We start from the raw sequence: 12,378 nt of genomic DNA, 5'->3' as shown, positions 1-12,378 counted from the left end.
AAGGAGACTGACTCAATGGTGGGGTTACCTCCGATAGTGCCTGATCCCACTATCTTACCCTTCTTATTGTCTCCAAAGCTTAAGTTTCCACCTCGTTTAAGCTCAAGTGTGATGAACTGAGTTTCATCACTAGTCATATGCCTCGAGCATGCGCTGTCAATATACCACAATTTTGACTTCTCCACGCACCTCAGGCTCACCTGTATTTTGAATCATTCATCTTTAGGTACCCAATTTTTTTGGGTCCTCGTTTGTTAGCATAAACAGGTGCAAAGTCATGTTTTAACTTGTGACGACATACTTTTATTGTGTGGCCAGCTTTACCACAGAAGTCACAGAATGTTACCCTCTTGGGGTGACTTTGTTTTTGGTCAGCACCATTGTGCTGAGCATGCCAACATACCTTAGTGGTATGTCCTTTCTTTTCGCAAAAGTCACATTGGACAATCCGCTTGTTATACCAACACACATCTCTTGTGTGTCCCCTTTTTCCACAACAGTCACATTGAGTGAACTGTCTATGCTGACTAGTACCTGGGTACTCAACATGGGATTTGTTTTTGTTTGAGCCTTTAGTTTGGCTCTGAAGATTTGTGACATCCTTTCTCAGTTTCTTTGAATCTGATTGGCCTTTCGAGACAAACTTGTGCATAATTTCCATGTTACTATGCAAATCTGAGTCGTCTTGGAGAAGATATCGAAGGTCACTAAGTTTGACCTCTTCAATCTCGTCACACTGCCTGCTGAGTGCTTTTATTTTCTTATTACACTTTTTAGTCAGTGTATATAAGTCACTTAGGGCGTTAATCATTTCATTTCTAAGCAAGTGTATAAATGTTACCTCATTTGAGTATTCCTCCTATTCAGATTCTTCAGAGAGGTCAGCTTACTCAGATCGAGTGTGGTCAGTGGCGTCATCGGCCATGAAGCATATGTTTGATGACTCGGTGGAATCAGCTTCAGATGATGTTGAGTCGTCACTGTCACTCCATGTGGCCACCATAGCCTTTTTGCTTCCCTTCTTGTCTTTTTTTAGATTAGGGCAGCTTGACTTAATGTGCCCAGTTTGATGGCACTCAAAGCACGTGACAGGCTTGGAGCTGTCCTTTTTGTATTTGTCACTGGACTCAGCCTTGTACCTATCACCTCTTTTGAATGGCCTCTTGCTGTTCCTTTCATTCTTTTTGAACAGCTTCTTCATCTTTCTTGTGAACATGGCCATTTCCTCATCATCTGATGAGTCAGCTTCAGTTGAGTCAGCTTTCATGACAAGTGATTTTTGTTTCTTGTCTTCTGACTTTTCTTTTGCTTCAAAGTTTTTCATAGAGATCTCATGAGTCAGCAGAGATCCGATCAGCTCGTCATATTTATATGTGGTCAAGTCTTGAGCTTCCTCCACGACAGTTTTCTTAGCTTGCCAACTCTTTGATAAGCTTCTCAGGATTTTCTTCACCTGCTCTTCTTCAATGAAGTTCTTACCGAGCCTCTTTAGCTCATTTATGATATTGGTGAATCTAGCGTTCATTTCGGATATGTCCTCATCGTCGTTTATCTCGAACAGCTCGTATAATCTCATATGTTGGTTCACCTTTGACTTCTTGACCTTGCTTGTACCTTCGTAGGTTACTTCAAGCTTTTTCCAAATCTCCTGTGCTGACTCGCAACCTGAAATCTTATTATATTCTGCAGCATCTAACGCACAGTGAAGCATATTGATAGCCGAAGCATTGTTTTGTAATTTTTTAAGGTCATCTTCTGACCACTCAGTTTCACTCTTAACAACTTTCTCATTGTCAATAGTTTTATATGGCACATATGGGCCTTGAACTATTGCAAGCCATGCACTCATGTTTGTGGCTTGAATAAAGTTCTTCATCCTATTCTTCCAAAATTTATAATTTGATCCAAAGAATAGGGGAGGCCGACTAATTGATAATCCCTCTGGGAGTATCTGTGTTGTTTGGTTCCCGGGAAGGAAACGAGTGCTGTTCTCAGCCATTTATCAGGATCAGCTCAACATTGTTAAATCTTTGAATAGTGAGCTATTTAGCTCTGATACCACTTGTTGGTCCCGTGTGATTAGTTCCAAAGGGGGGGGGAGGGTTAGGAACTAATATAACTTTTTCGTTTTTAATTAAGCTGACTTAATATATTTTCTTAAGTTTGTCAACTCAGCTTTGGTCAGCACGACCGATTGTAACGTAAGATAGCTTTAGTCAGATATTGACTAGAACTATTTTACATATGAGTTGGGAATTGCCACTTTTGTGGTCAGCTTCCAACTCAGCACTCTTATTTACTCAATATCAATTTAGACAATTTATATGCTGAGTAAATATAACAAGCAACACATACGGATATATATATTGAGAGAGTTAGAGATTATTCAGCACGACTTATCCTGGTTCGGTCTCTCCGCCTACGTCCAGTCCCCAGAGTCACTCCGGGCTTTTGAAATCCAATACTGAGCTCTTTAAAGGTAGAGCGCAAACCGTTTACAAGGCAGTTGAATATGCAAGAGTACCTTCCTCTATTCGTCTACTCAACTCCTACTAAGTGCTATAACCGAACATTTAGGTTTCTCTACCACTGAGTATTTACAACCAAACACTCAACACAATTCTCTCAATAATACAATTGATACAGACTTGTTCTTTTTCAGACAAAGAACACTTTAGATGATTACAAAAATCACTCTAGCTTTTACACAAGGATAGAAAGTTGGTGTAAGATCTCTTTTTGTTCTGATGTGCTTTTTGCTTGTATTTTTCTCACTTGTATTTTCTGTGATTCGGCCATGATCCAAGAGGTATGCTTGTCCCTTTATAGTCGCAGTCTGAGGATCAAATCATTTGAATTTGATTTGTCCGTTGAATCCAAAACGACTCTTTTTGGGAGACAAGGCTCTGGTCAGCTTCAGGCTTGCAGGCCAATCCTGTCGTCTGATTTCCTCAGGTGCCAAGCTTGTCTTTTTCTTGCAGTTTTGTCTTCTTGTACATGTTTCGTCTTCTAGCTAACGGACGTTTGACCCATGCGTCTCGAAATCATTTCTATGTGTAATTCCGAGGTTCCTATTATTGGTTTAGACAGTTGTCGGACTTGTCTTTTAGCTAACGGATCATTGGTGCTGTCCTGAAGATCACTCGGCATGACTTTGTTATTCGTTGTCTTTTGATTGTTGACAATTCAGATACTGAGTTCTCTTTTACTCAGCTTCCATGGCCAGCTTCATTCTGCAAGACATAGTTCTTAAGAAGTCTTTTCTTCTTTTGATACCAAGTTCCGTTCCACTCATCTTCATTGATTGAATTGATCTTTAAGCTTCTGTTCTGAAGATGACTTAACTTCTCTTACGTTGAGTTCCACTCTACTCAGCTTGTGCTGTGATCTTATGCTGACTTCGTCCTGTCTTACTTTTTATTTCTATTTGTATTTATATTTATACTCAACATTGAACAAACACATTAGTACAATTAAATCAAAGCACTTAAATTTAATTGTCTCTTAATCATGGATTATTTTGTCAAATCAAAATCTCGTGGAAAGATGTTTCAACATCTTCTTCATCTCTTTATCTTGATTTTTCATCTTCCTATTTCTAGAAAATTAAGTCACAGTTCTTCATCTTCCTGTTTCTTTTCGTCTCTTAGTTTCTTTCTTCTTGTGCGAATCGAAACCATCGTTATTTTGAGTGTTTTTCTGCGTTTATCATATGGTTATTGTCGATTTCAATGGTAAAAGGCGGAAAAACATTCCTAAGCTTGCTAACACGACTTAATTTTTGTGAAGGTGGTTGAATACAAAACATCAAATTCAAGTACCCATTTAGCCTGAATACAAAAGCATCAATCACAGTAGGCGGTGTGCTAGGATGTAGGGGAGGTGGTGTTCTTGGATGTAGGGGATGTGGTGTTATGGGATGCAAGGAAAGAAAAGAAAAATCACCATTATCATCCCAAAAGGCTATATATTTTTCCGTTTTTTCTTGCTTCTGTAAAGCATGCACCCCGATTTTTCTTGCTTCTAGTTCCTTCTGCTTTTGGGATTTATGGGTTAGGGTTTGAATTATTGTTGCAATCTTGTTGTAAATTTTGATTATGTTATGATTTTAATGTTAGAATAATTGTTGCAATCTTGTTGTTATGATTTGAATGTTATATACCACTTCGCATATTTTGTAATTTGTGATGCGGAGATAATATTGCTTAAGAACATGACTTTTACTTCGCATATTACGAAATATGTGAACTAAAAGTCATTTTGCGAAGTAAATTTCATGTTCTTAATCAATGTTATCTTCGCAGAATTAGCAAATTTCGCAATTTGCGAAGTCAGACGAAAGGGAGAAAGATGAAAGAGTAAGAAATTTCTAAGTATTATATATGAAGGGTATTTTGGGAAAGTAACAATAATATAGTCTAAATATGTAGTAGGTTAGGTAAGTGGTCTAAATATGTAAATGAACCTTCCATTTGACCCAATTTTATAATTTTTCCTAATAATATTAAACTTTAAAAATAGAAATAATTAAAATAAATAAGCTTATAATAATAATGGTTCAAATAATAATAATAAATAAAGATAAATTTTATATATAAATAATAATAATTATTTTTTTATATATAAATAATAATTATTATAATAAATAATGATAATTTTATATATAAATATTTTATCATTATTTATTATAATGATAAATTAGTGAATTGAAATTAAGTGAAAAAGAAAGACTTATTCTATATATGAATTGGTTAGAATAACTTTATTAAAATAAAAAGAAAAATGCAATGATTATATTTAAAGATAATGAAGTTTCGCGAACTTTTATAAAATAGATTTTTTTTTATTTTTTTAGGAAAAATTACAAAATTAGATTAAATGGGAGACCCATTTATATATTTAACCCATTTACTCAACATACTACATATCTAGACTATGTTTGTGTCACTTTCCCAAAATACCCCCAATATGTTTGTAATTTTATGGTGCGGTTGTCTCCCTTCCGCCTGACTTCGCGAATCGACGATTTCGCGAAGTTTGCGAAACTAATGTTTAGTTTAGTTGATAATTTTAATTAGCATATGCGAAATCTGGACGTATTTTTAACAAAATTTGTGAAGTGGTATATAACAACAAAAAGATACAACAACAAAGGATTCCAACATTAAAAGCATAACATTATCAAAATTTACAACAAGATTGCCACAATAACACCACTAAAACCATAACATTATCAAAATTTACAACAAGATTGCCACAATAAACTCCTAACAAATCATTTCAAAGTGAACGTGATGAATCTAGATGGAAATTTCTCTTTGCATTGGAAGTCCATACCTTTTGGGATGCGAAATTGAAGTCCAAACCTTTTGGGATGGATGTCTCCCATGGTATACAACAAGATTGCCACAATAAACTCCTAACAAAAGTGAATGTGACCAATCTTGATGAAAATTTCTCCCTGTATCAGAAGGAAAGTCATCCCATCTGCATCCGAGGACACCGCCTTCTTGCGGGATGTTATGTATTCAACCACCTTCAGAAAAATTTAATTGTGTTAGGCAGAAAAAGAAAGATTTGGCTTCGCGAAATAAGGATTCGCGAAGTATGCGAATAGAAATGTGCAAGGAAGAGGATGATTTACCTTCGCGAAATGATGATTATGCAAAGTTTGCGAGGAAAAAGTCATGAACTTTACCCTCGCAGACTTCGCGTAATCATCGTTTCGCAAAGTTAAATCGACACCTTTTAGGCTCTTTCTCCTTGTAGACATTAGCGAAAACGGCATACGCTAAGTGAATTTCTGGAAAAAAACGTAGAGAAAACAGTATATACTTACATTTTTCGACAAAAACAATATGATAAACTAGGAAAAACGATGAAAATAACGTAGAATCACCATTTCTTCAATGGGCACAAGAAGAAAAAAACCGAGAAACGAGTAGGAACAGGAAGATGAAGAACCATGGCTTCGTTTTCTAGGATTAGGAAGATGAAGAATCAAGAGATGAAGAGAGGAAGAAGAGAAATACATGGTGATGTGGAGAAATGGTGCAGATTTCGCGAAATTTATAGGAAGAGATGAAGATCAAAGGTCTGGAAATCATTTTGGGAAGAGCAACCGTTCGCGTAACTAGAAAGGGGAAGAGGAAGATGAAAAGGTAAGGGTATTTTGGGAAAGTCATACAAATATAGTCTAGATATGTAGTAGGTTGAGTAAATGAGTTAAATATGTAAACGGGTTTTCCATTTGATCCAATTTTGTAAATTTTCCTTTTTTTTTATGAAATCAAACCCATAATCTCTCACCTTTGAATTTAGATGTGTACCAACTGAACTATGCTTATGAAATAGACTTTAAACTTCAGTAACCGCGTTACAATTCACCTTCATAACAAGGAAAACATTTTTTTAAGCACCCTATTACATGCACATTCCATTCAAATTAGCCTTAATAATTGATTGCCTCCTCAATTTCGAAAAGATTGGTTAATTGTTTAAACTTTTTAAAGTGGTCTATTGGTGTACACTTGCTTAAATTAATTTATTGGCGTCCTAGACTTGTTTAAAATATCCAATAACCCCTATACATATTTAGGAGACGTTGTTTTGGGAGTTTCAGGAAAGGGCAAGGGAGAGGGAGGCATTTTTGGCGTTTGTTTTATTAATTCGATTATTTCCTTTTGCATTTTTTAGTTTTGAATTTACCTCCAACTCCTCCAATCTCATTCCCCAACCTCCATAAGGTTTTTTTGTATTCCCTCTCTCATTTGTTACTAACTTGAACTTCTATCTCCTTATAAAATTCTACTTTACTTTCTATTTTACTTTTTAATTTTTATGGTCCATTTATTTATTTATTTTTATTTATTTATTCTTAATTTCACTTTTATTAATTACTTATATATTTTTAATTTTTTTCCTCAAAAAATATTTTTGACTAAATTTTACTTTTTTTATTTTGGTTTTGATCCTTGTACTTATTTATTTATATTTTTTTTATCCTTGGACTAATTTCATTTTTGATCCATGTACTTATTTATTTTTACTTTTTACCCTGAAAATAATTTTGACCAAATTTTTTCTGTTATCATATTATTCCGTTTTAGTATTTATTTTTAATTATTTTAAAATAATTATTTTCTTTTTAAAATAGAATGTTTATGCATTTTCTTTGATTACTTTTATTCCAGTTTTCTCTGTTTCATCATCTTTTGATTTGAATGGTTAAATTAATTGGTTTTAATTCTTACATTTTATTAATACAGACACATGTATGTATAGAAATTGTTGTTAAAAATACAATTTTGGTTTATTACCTCATTTAAACTAAACAACCACAGAAGAAATCAGAGATATACCATTCTATTTGTGGAATTGAAACAAATAGATAAGGAAATTCAGGATCATTCCATTCCTTTTTCATTGTTACCCTGTGCGAACCAACACCCCTTAAGGATTAATCATACCACTTTAAAAAAACTTTAAAGTTAATTGTTCGTTTTGTTAGAATTTTTTCTTGAACAAGTTTGAGATGTAGAAATGCATTAGATAGTAACACTATTAAATTAGATTTTTATTGAAAGGCTGGGACGAGGTCAAGGCGCCTAGACATCCCAACTAGGTTGGCACCCCCAGGAACACTTTGACAAACCCGAATATATTAATAAAATTAAAAGAACACAGAGGGAGAAAAGTTTAAAAGGAACGTAAATAAGCAACGTTACAAAGATCGTAAAAAATAAATAGGTTGCAAAAAGAAGGTGTCGTAGGCCACCAAATGAGAGATGACGCCGTAACACCATATCGGGCTAAGGCGTCTGCTGCCTGATTTCCTTCTCTGTAGATGTGGGAAATTGCAATCACTACAAAAAAGAGGTGTTTACCAACACTACTTTAGAGACACTTTATTTAAATGTACCTACAAATAGCTATTGGACTTTTTTATCAATATTATTTTCAAGTTGGCTGTCAAACTAGCCCACTTAAAGTCATCCACCAAGCCTAACCCTAACCTAACCCTAACCCGTACCAGATTGTTCTCCCGGATTCAATTCGACCCTCTTCTCTCAACTCTCCTTCGTCCTTCTCATTTTTCAACTCAGACGTCTCTCTATCTTACCGTTCTCTCAACTCTGGCCGCTCTCTGCCTTGCCGTTCATGGAGAGTGAAGAAAAAATGTGAAAATGGCCGCGATGTTGATGCGATATGGTCTTTGAATTATCTTCATGTAGGCTCTAGAACTTCAATTTGTGTTTGGATCTTGAAGATGCAGACCGTTGCTACCTTCAACTCCAATATCTCTCTCTCTCAAACAGCAAAGTAATATCTGTGTTTGGATCTTGAAGATGCAGACCGCTGCCGCCTTCAGTCTCTCTTCATCCCCGTCTTTCCCTCTTCTCAAGCAAACAGGGTTCTTCTTAACCCTAGATTTGATGTTGTTCACGCCTCTTCCAGACGGCAGGTCTTCTCCCTCCCTTCGTAGGCAATGGAATCCTCTGCCTCCTCTCTTTCCTCACAAATCTAAGAGAATCACCAAGCTTCAGGTTCGTCCTTGCTGGATAATTTTCTCTTTTATTATTCAGTATCATCTCGCCGATACAAGTTGCGATTTTTTAATTATTTTTTGGGTTTCAAATTTGAGTATATTGTTTAGTTAATGATCATTTTGAGCACTACAACTATGATATCTTATGTTGTTTACTTATCTGTGTAAGCATTATATGAAAAGGCATGCTTTGAAATTTTTGATAGCATTCTTACATGGAGTAATTTTCTTGATATGCAGTGTGATGACCTGTCTAAGGAAAGGAAGACCAGAACACCAATTAAGATTCAGGTTTCACACACTTAATTGAAGTAAGCAAATATCTCAATTGATTTTGTAATGTCTGCTTCTGTTCATTATCTATATATTCACATTTGCATTTTCTTTTGTATGTGAGCTACTCTTATTCTTGTAAATTCTAGGATATTTGTCTATAATACTTTAGAATGAGTTTCTTTATGGTTATTAGGTTAATGGTGTTGATTTACTTGAGGTTGAAGGGGGGGGAGGTTTCAGTTACCAACTTGCTCTCTTACAATGGCCCAAAATTAGTTGTTTAGCTTTACTTTTCCTTTAAACAAGGCAAATATCATAAGATTGAATGCTCTCCCTGTTGTTCTTCAAAAACTTTAGGGAACTAGTTTAGCTTTAGAAATTTCAAACTAGTGATACCTTTAAAAAAATAATAAACTGAGATTTGATACTTCATGTGATATTTTGCAGGTTGGTATATGGATACTCATGTGATACAATTATTTACGTTTTTGGTGGAGAAGTATTTGGTGGTCAAAAGACATCAATTTCTCTACACAGCAATGTTTGAAAATGTTGTTGATACGACTTCCCTCAGCGCAACATGGAACTGACTAGAATTTATGTTCAGGGTAAGGATTTTATTGCTTTTCAAATTTTTTGCTTAATAACATATGCCTCTGTTTATTGACCAGAAAAATAGTTGGGTTAGTTTTTGTGCAAGATCCTCTCTCAATCTTATTGTAAGAATGGAGAGCAGAGAAAAGGTTGCAGAATAAATAAGTCAATTTTGCCTCAATCCGTAATAATTGGAACCCTTGCACAGTTTACCAATTGTACCGTTTTGTTTCTTTTTATAGGATTTACCTTTCCCAAGGCAAACACAAACACCAGTGTCAAAAATACTGAAGCGAGTAGATACTGCTAACACAGGAAGTGTGATGAGTATTTCTAAGCATCACAAGAAGGTAATTACATTGTCTAATTATATTTTCTTCATATTTAATGCAAACTATTTGCTATTTTTAGTCATATCTTACTCTGAACTCCCTATGCCAGGTAACTCACCGTGAATATGAAGTTGAAACTAATGACGGAAGGACAATCACAAAACGAAGAAAGACAAGAATCATGTTTGAGGTATGGATTCTAGGATCCTTACCCTGCATACAGAATTAGCCTGATGGAAATGGGCTGATTTCTAGTATCCAAAGCCTTTCATTTTAACAGCTCCATGTTATGGATTTCCTTGTCTGTTATATCAGGACCCAAGTAAACATAAGAAGATGAACACGTCAAAGGCTAGAAGAACTCCTAAAATTGTACTTTCTCATCAATCCCTTTTGACTAACAGTGTTAAGGAATTGTGGCTGCTTTCAGAAAGTGGAGGCTCGAAGTTCTTATTGATCCTAAACAAATTTATGAGTTAGATTTGGAATATGCTGTTAAGGGAAAGTACATGATTGATTCCACTCCTACTTTAAGGTAATTATCCTAACATCTGCAATGTGTTATAAGTGTGGAATTCTTTTCTTAAAAGTGGTTTTAGATCCAAATTTAATATGGTATCATATATTTGCCTAATCCCACTTCAGCCTGCATGATATTGACATTAGACTTGAACCTGATTGAGCCAAGTTAAGAGAATTAATTCTCAAGCACAGTCTGTTTATGAATTTTGTTGTGTGATTGCAGTTTTGCTATAATTTTGTTCTGTTATAATTTGTGTTCAACTTTTTCTGGATTCATTCACTGTTTACTGAGAATAAAGTAAATGATGTTTGCAGGTGCATTAGTTAAAGTTGATGCTTCACCGTTTGCAGTTTTGATCTATATTCATGGAAAAGCTCATGTCAACTGCTTGGAGAATAAGCATCTGGACGGTGTTGGCAAGTTTAGGGCAAGATTGAACTTTTAAATTTAGGACAAGATTTTAACTTTTTAGAGTTCCTTGGATTATTGGATTATGTTAATGTTAATATTGTATCTTTTGTTTTGGACATGTTTGTAAGAAAATCAACTTGATTTTATGAAGAAATATTTGAAATTTTCAATTATTGTTTATAATATTAAGTAATTGTATTTTTATTAGTTATTCTTTGATTAACTTCTATTGATGAACTTCTAATTGTAAATAATGTTTATAATATTAAGCAATTGTATTTATTATTAGTTTCAAATATTATAAACAAAATCTGGAAAAAAACAAACACTAGAGGCGGTTTTAACCGCCTCTACAGTAGAAAAAACGTCGCTAAAGGTGCTCATATTTGTGATTCCTTTTCTACATTTAGCGACGGAAAATTCCGTTGGTACATGTCACCGTTGCTACAAAAACCTTACCCCGACGCTCATACAAAACCGCTGCAACATTTGCAACGCCTGTATTGCAGGCGGTTTTGCGACGGTTTGAAAAACCACCGCTAATAATTATAGAGATGGTTAAAACCGTTGCTACTGTGACAAAATTGCGTCGCTAAAGGTCTATTTTTTTTTGTAGTGAATTTCCATGTCGGAACAGTGCTCTAAACATCGTAACCACTCCTGCTTGAGCCTCTACAGCACAACATTCGATCGGATCCGCAAGAGATGCACAGCGGCGACTGAGTCTGACTCGATCCAAAGTTTTTTCCAGCTCTTTTCCCATGCCATTTTGATGGCGAATATGATCGCCTTTAGTTCCGCAAAGAGAGCATAGGAGTCGTGAATAGGGAACGCGAAGCTGCCTTTAACAAATCCCGCTCCCGCAGCACCCGACGGGCCAATAGCTGATCCATCCGTATTAACCTTGGTCCATCCAGCCGGCAGATGTACTATTAAATTAGACTTGATATCTCCAAGTTATCCAATATTAGACACCTCAATAATGGACTACAAATAGTAGCACAAGATATATGGTACAGAACATTTTAAGAATCTTATCTTTCATTTTCTTTTTCATTAATTACTTGATTTTTAGTCATTTGGTTTTCGTTAGAAAGAACTTAGGTTTTACTCATTTGAACAATCGTCGCTAATACTTATAGAGGTGGTTAAAACTGCTCTACAGTGACACAATTCTATTGCTAAAGTTCTAATTTTTTTTTTTGTGTGTGTGTGTGTGTGATTCCATTCAAGTTAGGCTTAATAATTGATTGCCTCCTCAATTTTGAAAAAAACTTTGGCCCTGTTCTCCGTCACTTAATTTCCGTCTAGTTCAGTGTAGTTCAACAGTAGTAATTTTCAGTCCAGTTAAGTAATTTATCATTGTTTATTATAATTATAATTATTTATTATAGTTATTTTATTATTATTATTAGAACCATTATTATTTTTTTCAGATTTTTATTTTAATTATTGCTATTTTTAAAGTCTAATAATTATTAGATTGAAAGAATTGAATGAAATGAAACTATATTATTGAATTGAAGAAGAACTACATGAATTGCATTAGAATGTCAAACATTGATGAACAGGAGGAACAAAACTACAGAGAAAGAGAGAGTACAAAAAGTAAAGTCAAAGAAGAAGAAGAAGAAAACCATTAATAAACGCTAACTAAACCTCTAGTAAAAGTCTAATCTACCCTTACTTAATAT

The 12,378-nt window shown here is 34.7% G+C and overlaps 1 protein-coding gene across 1 annotated transcript; it reads left to right on the top strand.

Moving 5' to 3' along the window:
* The first annotated feature begins 7,999 nt into the window (after positions 1–7,999).
* LOC136231909 (synaptonemal complex protein 1-like) lies at positions 8,000–10,854 on the top strand. The gene is made up of 7 exons (XM_066020931.1): positions 8,000–8,546; positions 8,789–8,859; positions 9,272–9,432; positions 9,661–9,768; positions 9,860–9,940; positions 10,066–10,285; positions 10,588–10,854. Exons 3-6 carry the CDS (start codon positions 9,424–9,426, stop codon positions 10,228–10,230), a joined length of 363 nt encoding a protein of 120 aa, XP_065877003.1. The 5' UTR covers positions 8,000–8,546; positions 8,789–8,859; positions 9,272–9,423; the 3' UTR covers positions 10,231–10,285; positions 10,588–10,854.
* Positions 10,855–12,378: the final 1,524 nt, after the last annotated feature.

This window comes from Euphorbia lathyris, chromosome 6 (assembly GCF_963576675.1).
Source record: "Euphorbia lathyris chromosome 6, ddEupLath1.1, whole genome shotgun sequence".
Lineage (NCBI taxonomy): Eukaryota > Viridiplantae > Streptophyta > Magnoliopsida > Malpighiales > Euphorbiaceae > Euphorbia > Euphorbia lathyris.
This window is presented reverse-complemented; position numbering and strand designations above follow the sequence as displayed.

Bases quoted from the DNA above. Each gene is read 5' to 3' on its own strand.
- LOC136231909 (XM_066020931.1), top strand. The intron at 9,769-9,859 runs GTAATTACATTG...TCCCTATGCCAG, and splicing joins TTTCTAAGCATCACAAGAAG to GTAACTCACCGTGAATATGA. The intron at 9,941-10,065 runs GTATGGATTCTA...CTGTTATATCAG, and splicing joins AGACAAGAATCATGTTTGAG to GACCCAAGTAAACATAAGAA.